Source organism: Dendropsophus ebraccatus, chromosome 12, assembly GCF_027789765.1.
Source record: "Dendropsophus ebraccatus isolate aDenEbr1 chromosome 12, aDenEbr1.pat, whole genome shotgun sequence".
NCBI classification, from domain to species: Eukaryota; Metazoa; Chordata; class Amphibia; order Anura; family Hylidae; genus Dendropsophus; species Dendropsophus ebraccatus.
The window spans coordinates 63,554,053-63,574,668 of NC_091465.1; the positions used below are offsets into that span (position 1 = coordinate 63,554,053).

Sequence of the window (20,616 nt, forward strand, 5' to 3'; positions counted from 1 at the left end):
CAAAGTGTTCACTGTTTAAAAAAATAATAATTGTATATGTTTATATAGAACGCCTTGTTCTTCCAATTGTTCCTGATAAATTTTGACAGCATTATTCTGCATTAGGCAATCCCCACCCTTATCCTGTCTCTGCTTAATTGACAGTCAGGGCGCAGCCTCCAAGTCAAATTGTGTGCAAGTGCAAGATTTAGGGTGGTATTACACGTGCCGAGCAGGGCCCGATAATACCTGTAAACGAGCAGCGATCTGCTAGATCGTTGCTCGTTTACTGGGCCTATTACACAGCCCGATAATCGCTTAACAAGAGCTGCAAGGACATCGTTACCGATGTCCTTGCAGCCCTTGCTAAACTGGCATACATTACCCATCCACGTTCCAGGGCTGCTCCTGCCGTCTGCTTCTCCCGGGGTCCCGCGCGCGCTCTAGCTTCACAGCGGCCTGTCAGCTGGTAGGCCGCTCAGCCAATCACATGCCAGGACCGCCTGTCAGGCCTCTGTGAAGCTAGAGCGTGCGCGGGACCCCGGGAGAAGCGGACGGCAGGAGCAGCCCTGGAACGTGGATGGGTAATGTATATCGTTAGTCGCCGGCCACGCATCGCTACTACACGCAGCGGTGCGCGGTCGGCGCCCGATGAAAATAGGGTCTAACCTATATCAACGATCAGCCGATGATCGTTGTCATCGGCTGATCGTTGCATTTATTACACGGAGCGATAATCGGCCGAATCGGGCCAATTCGGCCGAATATCGTTCCGTGTAATAGTACCCTTAGATGTGAGGGGGATTGAGGAGGCGCCGCAGTCCTTAGCACTTTGGGAGCTTGGTAAAGACTCTTTGGCCCAGAGAATAAAACATTTTTTTTACATTTTAGAAGCACAGACAGATACACCAAAGGCACTTTGGGGCGGGGGTGGAGATTTACCAAATTTCTAACTGACGTGTGCCAGGTGGGGGTGGAGAAAGGTGGAATTTTTTTTTTTACTTTTTTATCTGATGTACGCCCTGTATGCCTGATGAGTGTGTGTGTTGGGGGGAGCATGGCAAGGAAAAGTGGCCGCCTCATGCGCCTGATTTGTCATGAGCTTTCTCCAACAGATTTAGTATAAGGCATACGTCTCTTAGTAAATCCAGTGTATGATATAGAGCCAGAGAGTAACGTAAAACGGACATCCAGGTAAATCGCCCCCTATCTGTCTCCTTAACCTTACAGCTATGTGTCAGGCTATGTTCACCCAACTTATATTTTCGTAAAAGTCATTAATACAAAAATATATACATTACGTTGCCGCCGGAGTGTATACACATAGTATACGCTACGGAAAGCTGCAAAAAAACAGACAGTGCACACAATGAAGTGCGCGGCTCTGGCCACACGCACGCATCAGAACCCAGCGGCGCTAAAGTTCATCACGGAATGGCCGTTGTCATGCAATGTGTGAACATAGCCTAAGCATGAATTGCGGCCAATATATTCCTTTTAAGGTATCCAGACAGGACCTTTCTGTATTCAAGTGTCCAAGAATATATGTATAAACATGATTATATCTCGCTGCATGTGTCTACATATATCTATGCCTGTATAACCCTCCCCCTTTGCAAAATCCAACATATACCCTATATATGATTATTATGACCTCAACACAATAAAAAGAACTCACCCACTGGCAGAGAACTTGTTTTGTTTGCCTTTCTGCAGACTGTACGGACATGATTAGAATTGAGTACATCGCGATAAAATTCACCGATTAAAGGTATCACAGAACAATACCTATAAGAGGCACAGCCAGCTATAAACTCTTTTTGTTGCTGGTCTACATAGGAAGCAAGAGAAAACAAAGGATACATTATAGGAGATGTAGCCAAAAAAAAGATGTAGAAAAAAAGATTGTAAAATATCAATATGGTGACTGTGGTTTACTGCTTGTGAACTCGAAACAATACTGCTCATCTCCGGTGCACTTCATGGCATAGGTCGGCTCATATACTTTCTGTAAGAAGGTAGAAGCAGCCGGGCAGACCAGCCCATTATGTGTGTTATTTTCTGGTGGCACTAGGAAAAAAAGGAAAATTCTTAATTAAACCAATGCAAAAAAGAAATCATTCTGCAGCACTGTGCCACATAGATCTAGAAATAGACATAACGGAGAGAATTACAGTATGCTAATATACTGTATACAATTGTTAGGTTACATGCAAACCTATAAAAATGGCTGCACAGACTATGTTAGGCCAGGTTCAGACTATGTAACTGTGCGGCTGTAATTGTGCGGCGGTATTTTTGGTGGTTCATGCGTACCCTGGGAAGTATAGGATATACGGCTGCACAGTGCACACTATGTATGAATCTACGGCCCGATCGTAAACGGACCCGTAAAAAATGAACAAGACCATTGTTTGCGGCTGGACATGCGGCCGAGGATTGACAGGCTGTCCGTACGGAGTACTTCAAAAATAGCCGGCAATGATGCCGAATGCCGATGCCTCTAATAGTTAATATATTAAATTAATAAAACACATTTTCTTTGTAATAAAATCCCTTTCGTTGGTCAATAATTTAATTCTAACGAATCCATCATTTGGCAATTAAATATACTGTTAAAATAAATAGATATATAAATAAATGTATATTTATATATATATTTATTTTTTGACAGTATATTTAATTGCACAATGATGGATTCGTTAGAATTAAATTATTGACCAACGAAACTGAATTTATTTCATCGAAAATGTGTTTTATTAATTAAATATTAATTAGTACAGGAAGCTCCATAAGCCGTTAATTCATATGCGGCAATAGAGCTTTCTGTACTAATCATCACTTTACTTTAATGAAAACATCAAATGTTTCTTCTAATTATGTTATCACAATAGCATTATTAGAAGAAACATTTAGAATTATATGTGCGTTCAGCTGATTGGCTGATCGGCTGAGCGCACATATAATGAGCCGGTCCGCAGCACAGTGACTTCATTGTGCTCAGACCAGTGAAGAGACAACATCGGGGTGAGTATAGAGCTCTCCCCACCCCCTCCCCAGCACTGCACCCCTCCCAGCAAGGAAGGGGGGGTCAGTTAACCCCTTCCTTGCTGGGATGGGTGCAGTCTGACATCAGTCTGGCCCCCAAGGGGTTAAGGGGGATGCAATACATCCTCCCTTAACCCCTTGGGGGCCAGACTGTAAGCAGCGATCTGTAAAGATGCTGCATACTGTAAGGTGCACAACACCGCTCACAATGATGGGTGTTGTGCTCCTGTTTGTGTGTTTTTTGTGTGTTTCTCCCTTTTTGTTTTTCAGATATCGGTATCCTGTGGATTACGTCGGATTCCGTGGACTACGTCGATGACCAGCGTTTTTTTTATGTTTTTTTTTAATAAAATGGTCAATGAGGGGTGTGGGGGTGTTTTTATTTGAATAAAAAAATGTTTTAACTTGTGTCTTGTCTTTATTTCTTTACTTTATAGACTTAGTAGTGGAAGCCGTCTAATAGACAGAATCCATTACTAAGTCAGGGCCTAGTGTTAGCCGGTATAAAATGGCTAACACTAACCCCCCATTTTTACCCCAGTACCCAATGCCACCAGGGGTACTGGGAAGAGCCGGGTGCCAGTGGTCCCGGAGCGTCAAAATTGGCGCTCCTGGACCGGGCGGCAGCAGGCTGGTAAGATTTAGGCTGGGGAGGGCCTAAACCAATGGCTCTTCCCACCCTGGTGTTACCAGGCTGCTGTCGTTTGGTTTTTAACCCGGCTGGTTATAAAAATAGGGGGGACCCTATGCATTTTTTTTTTTTTAAATAAATAAATAATTTAAAAAAAACGCATAGGGTCCCCCCTATTTTTATAACCAGCCGGGTTAAAAACCAAACGACAGCAGCCTGGTAACACCAGGGTGGGAAGAGCCATTGGTTTAGGCCCTCCCCAGCCTAAATCTTACCAGCCTGCTGCCGCCCGGTCCAGGAGCGCCAATTTTGAAGCTCCGGGACCACTGGCACCCGGCTCTTCCCAGTACCCCTGGTGGCATTGGGTACTGGGGTAATAATGGGGGGTTAGTGTTAGCCATTTTATACCGGCTAACACTAGGCCCCGACTTAGTAATGGATTCCATCTATTAGACGGCTTCCACTACTAAGTCTATAAAGTAAAGAAATAAAGACAAGACACAAGTTAAAAAATTTTTTTATTCAAATAAAAACACCCCCACACCCCTCATTGACCATTTTATTTAAAAAAAATTTTTTAAAAAACGCTGGTCATTGACGTAGTCCACGGAATCCGACGTAATCCACAGGATACCGATATCTGAAAAACAAAAAGGGAGAAACACACAAAAAACACACAAACAGGAGCACAACACCCATCATTGTGAGCGGTGTTGTGCACCTTACAGTATGCAGCATCTTTACAGATCGCTGCTTACAGTCTGGCCCCCAAGGGGTTAAGGGAGGATGCATTGCATCCCCCTTAACCCCTTGGGGGCCAGACTGATGTCAGACTGCACCCATCCCAGCAAGGAAGGGGTTAACTGACCCCCCCTTCCTTGCTGGGAGGGGTGCAGTGCTGGGGAGGGGGTGGGGAGAGCTCTATACTCACCCCGATGTGTCCTCTTCGCTGGTCTGCAGCACAATGAAGTGACTGTACTGCGGACCGGCTCATTATATGTGCGCTCAGCCGATCAGCCAATCAGCTGAGCGCACATATAATTCTAAATGTTTCTTCTAATAATGCTATTGTCATAACATAATTAGAAGAAACATTTGATGTTTTCATTAAAGTAAAGTGATGATTAGTACAGAATGCTCTATTGCCGGCAATATGAATTAACGGCTTATGGAGCTTCCTGTACTAATTAATATTTAATTAATAAAACACATTTTCGATGAAATAAATTCAGTTTCGTTGGTCAATAATTTAATTCTAACGAATCAATCATTGTGCAATTAAATATACTGTCAAAAAATAAATATACATTTATTTATATATCTATTTATTTTAACAGTATATTTAATTGCAAAATGATGGATTAATTTAAATTTAATTAGTGAACAACGAAAGGCACTTTATTACAAAGAAAATGTGTTTTATTATTTTAATAGATTAACCATGAGAGACATCGGCATTAGTGCAGAGGATCGCAAACCCCGGTAATAGCAATTCATGTAAACTGTTTCCCTGCTTTCCCAGATGCATCCAGAGGTGTTTGCATCACTTTCTTAAGATTTTATTTGTTATTTTTAGTTGAACCAGATTTCCAAGTAAATGACCGTATGTTTTGAGCCGCATGTCTATTTTTTCCCACGGCCGGAGTTTCATCCGCACATTTACAGCCGCATAAAAAATACAGCCGCACAGTTACATAGTGTGAACCTAGCCTAAAGGTGGATGTATATAACAGCTCCACCTAGTGACCACTAAAAGTATGGTACAAGGTAGCCCTATGTAAAAGAAAAAAACACTGTTCTATTTTATAAGCCCAGGGTATAAACTGGTAAAGTAACACACCCAATAGCACTTCACAAGCAATTGTGGATGCAAAATTGCTGCATAAAGGACAGTGCAGACTAGTTAAAAATGGTGGCTGATATTACACAGCACCAATGACCAAGTTCTTTAAGTTCCACCTAAAATACCTACATGTTGGAAGCTGCTCCCTGCAGTCTTCTGTAGAGCAGCAATCTGTGCTGAATGTCATCTTATACGATGGGGATGATATTTTGCCGCTAAATTTACAGGCATTGTAAATCCAGCATTGTCTTCTGACAAGATATGCGTCGGTACGACTGATGCTGCCTTCCATAACTTAGAGACCAAAAAAAAGTGGATATCAATTCCTTAAGTCACAGGTACAAAATACTGTATTTGTGTTTATTTAGTATGAAATGGTTCAAACCAATGTACCATATTTTTCACTTTATAAGACTGATGATAAGACTCACCCATGTTTTAGAGAAGGAAAATAGGAAAAAGCTTTTCGCTGCCGAACTACACAGTTTTTCTCATTTTGTAGTAGTGGTCATGTATAACAGAAGCTCAGCTCCCATTCCAGTGAACAATGAACAGAGACAAACTGTTCACTGTGTAGTGTGGCACCAAACAGCTGATGATGCAGTAACTGATGAGTTATCCTGCTGAGGTTGTTCTATGAAATAACCCTCAATGACAAGGCCGGCTACAGGTTTTTATGGGCCCTTGGGCAACAGAGCCTCAGCGGACCCCTTATCCATCCACTATGCACCCATGATCCACTTACTTGAGACACCACTAACATACACAAACACACATTACTGACCTAAACAATGACTGAATAACACTCACAATGACTGACTGGCTGACACTGACAGACTGACACACACAGACACTGACACACAGCAATTACAGCTCAGTCTTCTTCCCTCTTCCTCTTTTTCAGGCTGATCTCCACACTGTTAGGTTGAGAACCTTCGGGTCATGTGATCAGGTCCTTCACCCTTCTCTTACTCTCGCTGTGCAGGTCCTGCTCCGTCTCCTGTGTCTTCTGATGTTTAGTGCTCACTCTGTACTACAGTGAGGGGGCTGACCATTAGAACACCGGGTCCATCTCCCTCTCTGAGCCCCTAGAGGCCCTGTGGGCCCCCGCACTTGCCCTGATAAGCCCTGTGCTGACACCGGCCCTGCTCAATGAGCTGTAGGAGGGTATGTGAAAAGAATTCATTCTTTCCACAGAACAGCCTCAGCATTCTGATACATAAGACCACAGACACTAAATTCCAGACAGATGTTGGTGGCTCACAATTTCAATAATGAAGGAAGCAGCTGCTCATTGCATATATGTGCACTGGCTCTTCCACTGGTGCTCAGTGTAGCTAGGCGGCAGAGGTATGTTGGTAGTACCTGCTTTGTGTTGTGGCTAGCTGTACTCCCCAAAATGGTCGGTGATCTGCCGGGTTGTTATGGGTCCCTTGGGCTCTTGTCACAGTAGTCCTGAGTGGCAATTGACCCAACCAGATTATCAGTACCACCACCCACAGAAAGGGGAAAAATAACCCAAGGTGTGCGGCTAGTGTGTATAGGTGCTGGTGCAGAGGAAAGGATGACTGAGTCCCAGTGATAGAAAAATATAGCAGCTTTACTATACAGTCTCTTTATAATACAATACAATTTGGCAGCAAATAGATAAATCTTTACACGGACAGAAGTGCTTGAATTCGTTGTGCTAAGGAGATGCTTGAAGTAGAAGAGAAAAGGTAGTTGTAGCGGTGCTTGTGAAGTTAAAAGTAGAGTAATGTAGAGGAGAGGAGTTTGTAGAAGGAGTCCAAACCCTAATGTAGCAATGTACTCTCCTGGAACTTGCAGAGAATACTTTAGCGAGAGAAGTTACTTGTACCTGTGTATAGACTTCGTCTGACCACCTTGTGCCCTAGAGTTTCGAGTTAATCGTCCTCCTTGGGTGATTCAAGCCCCAGTCGTGGTTATCTGGGTGAAGCTTAGTTCCCGGGGCGTCCCAGTTACCTGCACTGCAAGTTAGGATATGTAGAACTTCTGGTAGCTTTGTCCTATCCAGGCTATTTCCTCTTGTGTATCAGGATACTGCCCTGCACTTTTTAGACTGGTTCAGGGGCTGTGTGTGTGTGTATGTGTGTAGAGAACAGGCATAGGCAGAAGAAGAAAGAGAATCTCCCATAGGTCAGCACGGAACACATGGTATAACAGCAACAGTAACCCATTCCTAACTGTGCATGAAATAACCAGACCTAGAAATAACACTGACTGTGGTGAAACTACAGAATACTACCTTAATCACCACTGAACCTGGAGGGAAAACTTTACGACAGGTGCCTAGGGCACTTAACATTTGTTTTATAAGACACATAAGTGCGTCCTGTAAAGTGAAAAATACAGTACATACAGGTTAGGAAAGTGTTCTTCAGTTTATATGAGAATAAACATATTTTTTTCATGCCACACCTTATAGTGTACTAGTGACCATACCATATATAGTGCCCAAATAACACTGCCATACAGTACCCAAAAACACTGCCATTCAGTGCCCAAATGACACTTACATAAGGTGCCAAAATAACTCCAGGACATATCATGCCCAAATAACACTCACATAAGGGGGGAGATTTATGAAAGGGTGTAAATATACACCTGGTGTAAACTGCCCACAGCAACCAATCACAGCTCAGATTTAAGCTTTGGTAGAATAAAAAAAAAGTAGCTGTGATTGGTTGCTGTGGGCAGTTTACACCAGGAGTATATTTACACCCTTTCATAAATCTCCCCCAAGGTGCTTAAATAACAATGAGATATAGTGCCCAAATAACACTGGCATACATGTATAGAGCCCAAATAGCACTGGTGTACAGTGCCAAAATAATACTACCTCAACAGGTCCATATATAGTAACACTGCCGTAATGTGCCCAAATAACACTGATATAGAGTTTAAAAAAAAAAAAAAAACACCGATAACAATGACCTAGTTCGTATAGCTTCTCCCTGTACAGCCGACTTTCCATAAGTTTAGCCAAGTCTCAGATTGTAGATGCAGAAATCAGGGCTAGTTACACCCCATTCACAAGGTATAAAGGTCACAGGTCACACCCCTAAAGCCTGCCCATTTCTTTTTATTAAAGGTCACCCCTTCAGATATGGGAATAAATACAAGCAATAGACCCCATTGGGTTATTATGGTGATTATGTCAGGCTTAGGCTGGGTTCACACTGGGATTTTTGCAGCCAGTTTGACGTATCTGTTTTTCAATGGTTACTTTTAACATACACAAAAACATGGTCAACCATGTTTTTGTACCCGCTAAAAAAAGAAGAAAAAAAAGTGCATTGGTTTTAACCCCCCCCCCCCCCCCCTTTTTTTAAATAATGGAAGTCACTAGAGAAATGGATCAAAAAGGAATGTACACAATTGCATCAGTTTTTCTGCAAAAGGTAGTGTGAACCAAGCCTTACAGCAATTTTCAAGACCCTGCTGTCATGCTCCCATAGGGAACAATGCAATGTTCACAAAAATTAAATAAACACGTAAATTGAGTATAAAACATGGCCTTACTTTGGCCTTATTTTTGAGGCTATGTGCTACATTAAAGGAGCAGTTCGGAGTCAACCTTTTTTCCCAAAAGAGCTAGGGAGGAGGTGGCTGAACATAACATTCCCTGTCCGGGAACCGGAGGACAACGGACCCCAGCGGAGACAGGGAGGTAGGTACATGTTGTTATGTTTAACCACCTCCTCCCCGCCTCTTATAAAAAGCCAGACCCCTGACTTCTCCTTTAGAGTGGGTTCACATTCTGTAGTGTGAACCCACCCTGACATGTCAATTCTTTCGGTGGACGGTGGAATTCGCCCACCAATAGAATGATGTCTATGGGACGGACAGAGATGCGCATCGCCCTGAGCGGGTACGAGCGACGGAATCTACCAGAACTTATCCTTAGTGTAAACCCACCCTTAAAGTCTATAGACAAATAGCCATCTGCGCACCCATTTAAAAAAAAAATATATATAGTTTTGGTTTGGGCCAAGATGGCTTTTCCTCATGGATCACTGATGGTGGCGCTCTATGACAATGGGAACAGACATTATATAATACTCACTATTGAATGTGCTCATATGCAGAATAAGGCACACTTTGTTGCCATCACACTGATATTTGGGCTCATTACAGTCGATTGGTCCATCTTCGCCGTATGTGTGACATGTATCACAAATAAGAGAATAAACTAGGAATAAAAGTAGAATAGTTAAAGGGGTTCTCCAGCGCTACAAAAACCTGGCCACTTTCCCCCTACTGTTGTCTCCAGTGTGGGTGGGGTTTTGAAACTCCGTTCCATTGAAGTAAATAGAGCTTAATTGCAAACTGCACCTGAACTGGAGACAACAGTAGGGGGGGGAGTGGCTATGTTTTTGTAGCGCTGGAGAACCCCTTTAAGTCTATATATACTGTAACTCAACATTATACATTATTATGTTGCTTGATAAAGGCCCATGTTAGACAATATAGGGCCGAAACGCGTTGCAATAAAGAGTATATGTTTACTACGTCATCTACCTCTGGATGATCCCTGGTTGCACCACTGTGTGCAAATTTGAGTACTCCTGTGCTTATCATACCTGATGTGGATTTAACTCTTGGTCCTGTAATCGGCTGACACATCTGCATCAACATTATATAGAAATATAGCAGCATATACCTAACATGTATAAAATGTGGCAGTAGATATGTAGATGCAGCAAGCTGTACACTGACAGTACAAGGCTATGTTCAAAAGCAAGATAGATAGATAGATAGATAGATAGATAGATAGATAGATAGATAGGAGATAGATAGATAGATAGATAGATAGATAGATAGATAGATAGATAGACAGACACACTTTTTTTTTATAAGGTCAGTTATTTCTGATTTTTAATTGAAGTCAATGGAATGAACAAGCCTGGAGAACACAGAAATGGCCGCACATCACACCTATAGTTGATACTAAAGTTTATTCAGACTGTTTTGCACTCCTCCTAGTAAGACCCATAGTTGACCAATTAGCGGGAAGTAATGTACATGGTAAGAACCTCCTCCTTCACAGTCTAGCTGGGAGCACATGGTGTGGGCTTTTAGATCTGTTCACACTAGGTGTTGGCTGCCGTCAATTGTCTCTGCTGGGTGTGCCTATGGGGTGGTGAGGGTCTGGTCCTGGGGGCTTGGTTCTGCCACACTGGGGTCTTTATTTTACAAACAAGAGACCTTATTTTTAGTTGAAAAAGACAGAAGGTGCACCAGCAACCCACAGGTGCAAGCGCTTACCGTATATACTCCTCCCAGCGTACACACGGTAAACACCTGCTCTGTAGATATTAAAAAGTGAGGCTCTTAGCAAACTATTTGATCAAACAGAGCATACCATGTCGCCACGTTAAGGCGTCCTCGAGACATGGACCCTACTCTAGCATTTTCATACTAGTAATGGCCTCTCCTGGGCTGAATAAACCTACAACTGGGCAGATAGGAACCAAATGATCTCTTTTTATAGCACCCTTGGGACATGGGTGGAGTGCAAGCCAACAGGAGGTAGCCACCCCCCCACATTCATGGGATATGGGTGGAGTGCAAGCCAACAGGAGGTAGCAACCCCCCCACATTCATGGGATATGGGTGGAGTGCAAGTCAACAGGAGGTAGCCACCCCCCCACATTCATGGGATATGGGTGAAGTACAAGCCAACAGGAGGTAGCCACCCTCCCACATTTATGGGATATGGGTGGAGTGCAAGCCAACAGGAGGTAGCCACCCTCCCACATTCAACAGAAAAAATTGGTAGCACATCTATCGCTCTGTTTACACTGCAGGTTGCACGCTGCTTGTGGCTTAAGTACAGACAAAACCTTCTGTTTTTTTTGGCTATACTTAAGCCTCAAGCAGTGTGCAACCTGCAGTGTGAATAGAGTCATAGATGTGCTGCCAATTTTTTCTTTTTTCTCTTATTTTTAGTTGGTCACACATTTTTTCCCCACTGTCCTTTAACTGTCTTTACTGCTAAATTCAATGGACCTTCTAAAAAGAACCACACCCAAAAGGGCCTGAACTACAATAATGTACCAATAGCCGTCACTGTAATGACATGTGCCCAAAATGCGAAATGACGGACGTCATTTGGTACTCAAAGCAACGTAAAAAAAAAAAAAAAAAGGCCGACAGAAAAAAAGTCATGTGAACATAGCCCTATACTAGAACACCACACACTACCAGGTGCCCTTTATAAAACTGAAGTCTTCTTATGTGTCAAAGGGGTCTTAAACCCTATGACAGAAGGTTCTACTATGCCCCCTGATTGTACTGTGTGGACTCTAATGCTAAGTTTACACGGAGCGATAATTCGCCCGATCGTACGATTAACGATTTCTAAGTAACAATTTTTTTTTATAACGATCAGCGTTTAGATGGAACGATATATCGTACAGAAAATTCGTTTTGCGATCATTTTGCGATTGCTTAAGCCTATCTCACACATAGGTAAAATCAGTGAACGACTGTTTACACGGAACGGTGGGCGAATTTTTTGCGAACGAGAGCGACCATTTAAGAACATGTTAAAAGATCAAAATGAACGATTTATCGATCGTTAGCCGCGTTTACATGTACGATTATCGTTCGAATTCGATCGTTATCATGAAAATTCGCCCGATAATCGTTCCGTGTAAACGTAGCATTAGGGTCCATTTACACAAAAAGATTATCTGACAGATTATCTGCCAACGATTTGAAGCCAAAGCCAGGAGTGGATTTGAAAAGAGGAGAAATCTCTGTTTACAGGCTGTTTCTGGCTTTGGCTTCAAATCTTTGGCAGATAATCTGTAAAATAATCTTTGTGTAAATGGACCCTAACTGCATCTCTTATAGCTATGATACGGTGACCCTTATAGTCATCTCCAGACAGGTACTGCATTGGTAAAACAAGTAGGTTACAAGCATTTAGCTTGTAAAATGGTTATCTATTAGGGCCCTTTTACACAGAAAGATTATCTGACAGATTATCTGCCAAAGATTTGAAGCCAAAACCAGGAACACACTATAAAGAGAGATCAGGTCATACATGAAAGCCTGAGATTTCTCCTCTTTTCAATTCCAGTCCTGGCTTTGGCTTCAAATCTTTGGCACATAATCTGTCAGATCATCTTTCTGTGTAAAAGGGCCCTTAGGGTACTACATTTCTATATCTATAGACTGCGAAAGAGACCCTGCTCGAGACTTCTCCATAGTAAGTAGGTTCTGCACAGACCAGCTCCCTACTCTGGAGGACTTATGCTACGTTTACACAGAGCGATAATTCGCCCGATCGTACGATTAACGATTTCGAAGTAACGATTTTTTTTTTATAACGATCAGCGTTTAGATGGAACGATATATCGTACAGAAAATTTGTTTTACGATCATTTTGCGATCGCTTAAGCGTATCTTGCACATAAGTAAAATCAGTGAACGACTGTTTACACGGAACGATCTGCAAATTTTTTGCGAACGACGATTTATTAACATGTTCAAAGATCAAAGTGAGCGATTTTTAGCTAATCGCTTGATCGTTTGCTGCGTTTACACGGAACAATTATCGCTCAATGCGATCGTTATCGCGAAAATTCGCCCGATAATCATTCCATGTAAACGCAGCATTAGGGTCCATTTACACAGAAAGATTATCTGACAGATTATCTGCCAAAGGTTTGAAGCCAAAGCCAGGAATGGATTTGAAAAGAGGGGAAATGTTAGGCTTTCCTTTATGACCTGATCTCTGTTTATAGTCTGTTCCTGGCTTTGGCTTCAAATCTTTGGCAGATAATCTTTCTGTGTAAATGGACCCTTAGTCTGGTTATTTATATTACATGGTCCCTCATTCTCCCATTTGAATAGATAGCGAGTAATACCACATTTCTTCTGCCCTTTGCTTCCTCTAATATTATTAACTATTCTCTTCAGCTATTAGGGTCAGGTCAGTTACAGAAGATCTTGTCTATACTCAATCTTAATGCCAATAAAGTAGAATTTACCTGCAGATATCAGCAAAGTGTGAACACAGACGAGCAGTAGGAGTCGCATGGTGGAGCAGGTTCTGATATGTGTCACCTTCTCACTATGTGCTCCGCAATAACAGACACCAGACAGTGATCCTTGGGGAGACTCCAGCAGGACACAGGTGTTGGAAGAAGTAAGAAAGGAGGAAAGCAATGTCTGAATAATAACATAGTACACAAGTGAGAGAAGCTGCTCAGTCCTGTCACGTTTTTCTTTTGTTGCACTTGTATATTACCATTATCAGCACTGTTGGAAACATTTTACACTGATATCCCCTGAGTATGAGAGCGGAAAACAGAGCCAAATATCTAAAACTTTAAAAAATTAAAAATTTGAAAACAAATTACCAAAAATTCTTTAACCCCCTAACAACATGGCGCGTACATTTATGCCTCTGCAGCCTGAGCCTTGGCGCAAATGAGTGTAAATGTACGCCCCGCCGGGGTACCGGGCTATGGAGTGGGCTCAGGAGCTGAGCTCGGCCCATAGGGGGTGAGGATTGGCTGCTATCTGCAGCAAGACCCTCATCCTCAATGGAGGAGCATCTCCAGTCACTTACCGATCGGGACCCCAGCAGTGTGTCTGCGGGGGCCCCGATTGCATGGTCTGACTGCTGGAGGTCTCTTATCTTCCTCCGTGCATTCAGGTCTTTAATCTTCTGATAGAAGATCCCAGATAACACTGATCCCTTCTATGCTATGGCATAGCAGTGATCAGTGTATGTAATCCAATGTATGTATGTAAAATTCCCCTAAGGGGATTATAAAAGTGTAAAAACATAAAAACTTGATTCAAACCAGGGCTGTGGAGTCGATAATGGTGCATTTACACAAATAGATTTATCTGACAGATTTGTGAAGCCAAAGCCAGGAACAGACTACAACCAGTGAGATTTTCTCTCTTTTTCAATCCATTCTTGCTTTGGCTTCAAAAATCTGTCAGCTAAATCTCTCTGTGTAAACGCACCCTAAGCCGCAGCTCTGACTCCAACTCTTACTCCGACTGCTGAATTTTATCAGGGCCGACTCCGACTCCTGCTCATTCATAAATGGCCAGTCATATACCAGGGGAGTTATTTATCACACTGGCTCAGCAGCTTCTCCCTAATGTCCTACATGATCCTGGGGCTATTTCTGAGGGAATAAGGAAAGATATAAAGCAGCTTCTCCTGTGAGTGCAGCCATAGCATACACACACAGCCTGCGGCAGCCATAGCATGCACACACAGCCTGCTGCAGCCATAGCCAGAGCTCAGGCGGCCTTCCCCTCACTGGCACCCCCCCCCCCCCCCCCCCCCCCCCCCCCCGTACCACAACGTGTACCCGGCACCCCCCTTTAACCAACACAACCAACGTCCCCCCCCCCCTGAGCCTCCCCGCTCAATACTCATTCCGCCTCATGGCAGAAGCAGCCCTGGCCATAGCATACACACACAGCCTGCTGCAGCCATAGCATACACACACAGTTTGCTGCAGACATAGCATATACACACACAGCCTGCTGCAGCCATAGCATACACACACACACAGCCTGCTGCAGCCATAGCATACACACACACACAGCCTGCTGCAGCCATAGCATACACACACACACAGCCTGCTGCAGCCATAGCATACACGCACACAGCCTGCTGCAGCCATAGCATACACACAGCCTGCTGCAGCCATAGCCAGGGGTGTAGCTAGAATTCATGGGGCCCCATAGCAAAAAGCAGTATGGGGCCCCCCTCCCCTACACACGATACCATATACAGTATATATACATATATATATATATATATATGTGTATATATATATATATATATATATATATATATATATATATATATACATACACATACATACATACAAACATACTCGGTGATGTGGCCAAAAAAAAAAATTCTCTTGTGGCCAGAGGCAGAATCCTGTGTGCAGCCACAACAGTGACTGGCAGAGGAGAAAGCCAATGTCTGCTTGTTCTAACAGCCTATTAGGAGCCTCATGGTTATATACATGGGTTCAGGAGCAGACTATCTTTTGCTTAACCCCTTATTTACTGCAGTGTGTAAGTCACCCAGTGTTCTCTTACATGCTGCAACACAAAAAAAGGGTTAATACAGAAGACAATTAGCTCTCTCCTTCACTACCCCTGCACTGATAACCCCTGACCTCGGCAGGAGCTCAGAGAACAGAGGTCGGAGGTTATCAGAGTAGTGAGGCAGAGAGCTAATTGTCTTTAGCAAATTAACCCTTTTTTGTGTTGCAGCATGTAAGAGAACACTGGGTCACTGGGTTAAGCAAAAGGACACAGGAGGCTCTTATCTTCCCTGTGCATCCCCGGGCCTCCCTCCCCCGAGGGGCCCCATAGCAACCACCTTCCCTGCCTCTATGATAGCTACGTCACTGGCCATAGCATACACACAGCCTGCTGCAGCCATAGCATACACACACAGCCTTCTGCAGCCATAGTATACACACAGCCTGCTGCAGCCATAGCGTACACACAGCCTGCTGCAGCCATAACGTACACACAGCCTGCTGCAGCCATGGCGTACACACAGCCTGCTGCAGCCATGGCGTACACACAGCCTGCTGCAGCCATAGCATACACACACAGCCTGCTGCAGCCATAGCATACACACATGTAGCCTGCTGCAGCCATAGCACACACACACAGCCTGCTGCAGCCATAGCATACATACACACAGCCTGCTGCAGCCATAGCACACACACACAGCCTGCTGCATCCATAGCACATGCACACACACAGCCTGCTGCAGCCATAGCACACACACACAGCCTGCTGCTGCCATAGCGCGCACGCACGCACGCACACACACACACACACACACACACAGCCAGCAGCAACCATAGAACACTGAAGAAAAACACCACATTAAGGACTGAGGTTCCTGCTACACTACTTATGTATTCTCCTCCTCCTCCTCCTCTATATTACACAGGATATCTCCATATTACACTGCTGCTCAGTCATACAGCCATCCAGCATCCAGGAAGAGAACAGCACAGATCTCCCCCCACAAATGGACTCTTCCAGCTCAGGAACAAACTGCCAAATAGTGACCAACAACTTGTCCTCGACCACCCTTATGTAATAGGGCCAGTGTCCTATTAGAATGTTGCTCATAATATATATTGATGAGCAAAACCTAAAAAATTTATATCAAAACAAAATTTTTCATCTTTCTAAGATTTTTGTTAAAAGCTGGAGTCGGTACATTTTTTCCAACTCCGACTCCAGCCAAAACTAGTTCCAACTCCGACTCCGACTCCACAGCCTTGATTCAAACAGTAGCTAATTTTCTGATGGTACATTCACTTTTATGGCCTCTGTGGTAAAGTGTAGTAATGAGCGATAAGTGATGTAGTGAAATATTCGAATATTCTATATTTGTTCGAATATCTCCCCGATATTCGACTATGTGATTGAATAATTAATCCCATTAAAGTCCAAGGGAACAAGTATTCGTTTATTGAAAAACATCTATTCGACCACTTGGAGGTCACCAAGTCCACAATGACACCTCAGGAAATTATGCCAACACCATTGGAATGCAACTAGGACAGCAGCGGAAGCTGGTAATAAAGTCACAAGTCGATGTTATACAGGTGAATTACCTGGTTATTAAAGGGTGTATGAATATTTTATAGGTAAAGCTGGACGGCTGTATTATGTAGCATGATATGAGTGCCTTATAGTAACACAGCAGCCTGCTTGTACCAACCTGTGTGTTTATGTATGACGTAGTACTGGATGGACACACGTACTACAATTTTTTTAAAGTCTAGTACGTATCAGCAGCACAAAGCACTTGGTGAGCAGAGTGCTTGCACTACCCTTTGTATTTATGTATGACATAGCAGCACGTAGCACTGGATGAACACACATATATATGTTATTGGGTCATGTGACTATGCCATCCAATCATTGTTATTCTCGTTTCTCGAGATGCTACATACACCAAGGGGCTGTGGCAGCCTCCCTGCATGTTAATTGGCTGATAAAAACAGGAAAGAAGGGGAATTTGATCGCTCATCGAATATTTATCGAATATTCGTCAAACTATTCAATAATATTCGATACGATCTATATACGACCTTACTATTCGATCGAATATCTATTCGATCGAACAGTATTTGCTCATCACTAGTAAAGTGTATTGCCAGTCATTAATTTTAATTCTTCACATCACTGTGGATGCCTGGAGTCACCCCGGCAACAGTGAACTGTGAGGACTATTGCTTATGTCATACAGCAGGTTCCATAAAAGAAAGGCGCGCTGCCTGAGTCATCGTCATCAGGGCCGGACTGGGACTTAAAAATCAGTCCTGGCACTCAAACCCCAGCAGCCGACCTACCATATCCTCCTGCACATATCATAGATAGCGAATTCTGCTTCGATAAATTTAAAAACCCAATGTCATCCGCTGTGGATTGGATGTTGCATACTTGCATATCTATTTAAACTGATTAAACCAGCAGCATCACATCTGCAATGGATTAGGTATGAACATGCACCATACCAGGTACACAGCTGTAGATCCCAATCTAACAGGCCAGAGTATACCCCCAGCCCAGACTATACCCGGGGTTAAAATGGCCTAGGCTAGATTAAACCCCGGGTATATTTTGGCCTAGGCCAATTCATACCCCCTCGGGCCATTTTATACCCCCATGAAACTTAGCAGCAGTGAGTGATATGCACAAGAATTACTTAATTTTTTAAAATTTGGGGGGGATTTAGCTTTGTCTATTGTCTAAGTCTTAACACATAGGGGACATTTATCATTGCGTTTGCACAATTTTTACTTTTATTTTTTTTGACTAATGAGATTTTTTGCACTTCATAAAAATCTGTGCAGGATTTCTTAAGGGTTTTGTGTTATTTTTCATCAGTTTCTACTGCCTGTAACTTTTTTCAATGTTTGCACTGGTAGGCGGCCTGGTTTTCTATTATCTACTTTTCATTAGATTTATCATGTGCAAATTTTCATTTTTTGCGCAAAATCCTACCCTTGCGTGGCTTTTTAGCCAAGCTGTTTTAGGCTGATATCCCTCCGTTTTTTTTCCTATCATTTTTTTGCAAGAAAAGGATGCATTTGTGTGCCTCAATTTTTCCATTGACTTCCATAATAAAAAAACGGATCAAAAAACAGATCAAAACACATCCATTTTTTTAGCGTACAAAAAAAAGTGATTGGTCACGTTTTTGTGTATGCTAAAAAACAAGTGTTTTGATCCATTTTTTAATTAGTTCTTTTTATTTATGAAAAAGAATGAAAAAAAAAAAAAAACGGACTGCAAAAAACGCTGTGTCGACCCAGCCTTAGGCATAAATTGTACAATAAATTGTGCAAGATGTATCAAGACACTTGTGTCTAATGTTGATTTTTGCACCACAACCGTAAATTTTTGGCAGTCTATTTTTGGCACCTCCTGCTCAAATTGTGTAGATGATGGGACAGCGCCATCTACTGTCAGTTCAATGTAAGCACTGTACTGTATTCCCAACAAGAAGCAGCTGTGTATCCTAGTATCATTAAAAAAAAAGCTCTACACTTTTTTTAACACACTTATTATAACTATATTCTTGCCTAAGCTAGACTATACCCAGGTTTATAGTAGGGCCTAGACTATTTTACACCCCCTGGTATAAAATATATACCATGCAATATACTGTGGCCTGGGCCAGAAGTAATATGGTGCGCTACTGGCTGGTTTTGTTGTGAGCTCAGCTAGTGATGTTAATTGTCGTGACGCCAGTGCTAATCCAGCCCACAGGTGTGATGTTGATACCTTCTTTGTTTTCTGTGGCTGGCTGTATTCCCCAAAATGGTCGGTTACCTTCCGGGTTCCTATGGGTCCTTTGTCCTTGTCACGGCAACCTGGAGTTGCAACTGGCCCACCCGGATTGTTGTTGCCACCACCCTTAGAATGGGGAAAAATAACCCAAGGTGTATAGTAGTGTGTGTATAGGTGCTGATGCAGATAGAGATAAGCAGAGTCCCATGTGTTTGGTATAAAAATGGAACAACTTTACTGTGGAGCTTTTGCAAGTTTACAGTACACATTTCACAGACAGTAAAAATCTTGACCCACACTTGAGTGCTTGACTTAGTGCTTGAGGTAGGTGCTTGAAAGGAGTAGAAGAAGTAGTTGTAGTAATGCTTGTAGGAAGTAGAGAAAAGAAGAGTTTGCCGGAGGAGCCCTAAACCCAGTGCAGCCTTGTACTCTGATGGAAGCTTGGTAGATATCTTCAGTAGGGAAGTGATATTTGATACTCACATTTAGACAATGTCTGACCGCCTTCTGCCCCCTAGTAGAACCCATCCTAGGTGGGTAGCACGAGCCCCAGCCATGGTTATCTGGGTGTAGCTAGGTGTTCGAGGAGTCCCAGTTACCTGCACTGTGCAGTAGGATACGTAGACCTTTACTTTAGGTAGCTTTGTCCTACTGAGATCAGCTCCTTTTTATTTTAGGAGTCTGTCCTGCACTTTTTAGACGTGTTCATGGCATGGGCTAGGGTGTTCCTTGGTGGCTACTCTCCCTTGCTGGTGCTTAGCACTGCAAAATGTAAGTAATAGTTGCTGTAAAAGAACTGTTTGTCTCTAGCTGCATCTGTTCCCACTGATAACCTAGCCTTAAGGGTCATCGGTGTCCCTGACAGGGGTCCTGGCATAAGCCAGGCCCTGGCTTAGCTACTGCAGGAACGGTTTTGTTTGTGTCCTCTCTCACTGAGAATCTGACATGAACTGACTCACTTCCTACCCCAGTTTAACTCCTCCTACAGGGGTGTTTGTGTACCTGCCTGTGAGTGGTGGGGCTGAGTGTGGGTGGGTGAGAGAGAGGCAGAAGAGAATAGGATAGCAGAAAAGAGCACCTGTGATAGGTCATCACAAAACACATGGTACAAAACAGTGAACCCTTTGACTACAGATGTGCATAGAAATACAGTCAACAGTTGTGACATCTAGTGGAGAAAACAATATACTACAGTTGCACCATCTCTCACTGGTTAACCTGAGTGAAAGCTTTAGGACAGGTGTACATGAGTAAAACACCA

At 43.1% G+C, this 20,616-nt stretch overlaps 1 protein-coding gene across 1 annotated transcript in view; it reads right to left on the reverse strand.

The window, feature by feature from the left end:
* Positions 1–1,894: 1,894 nt before the first annotated feature.
* LOC138768724 (uncharacterized) overlaps positions 1,895–20,616 on the reverse strand; it is a 77,540-nt gene continuing 58,818 nt past the window's right edge. The window contains exon 11 of the mRNA XM_069946681.1: positions 1,895–2,049. Coding sequence (XP_069802782.1) covers positions 1,895–2,049 — 155 coding nt within the window. The remainder of the gene's footprint in view (positions 2,050–20,616) is intronic.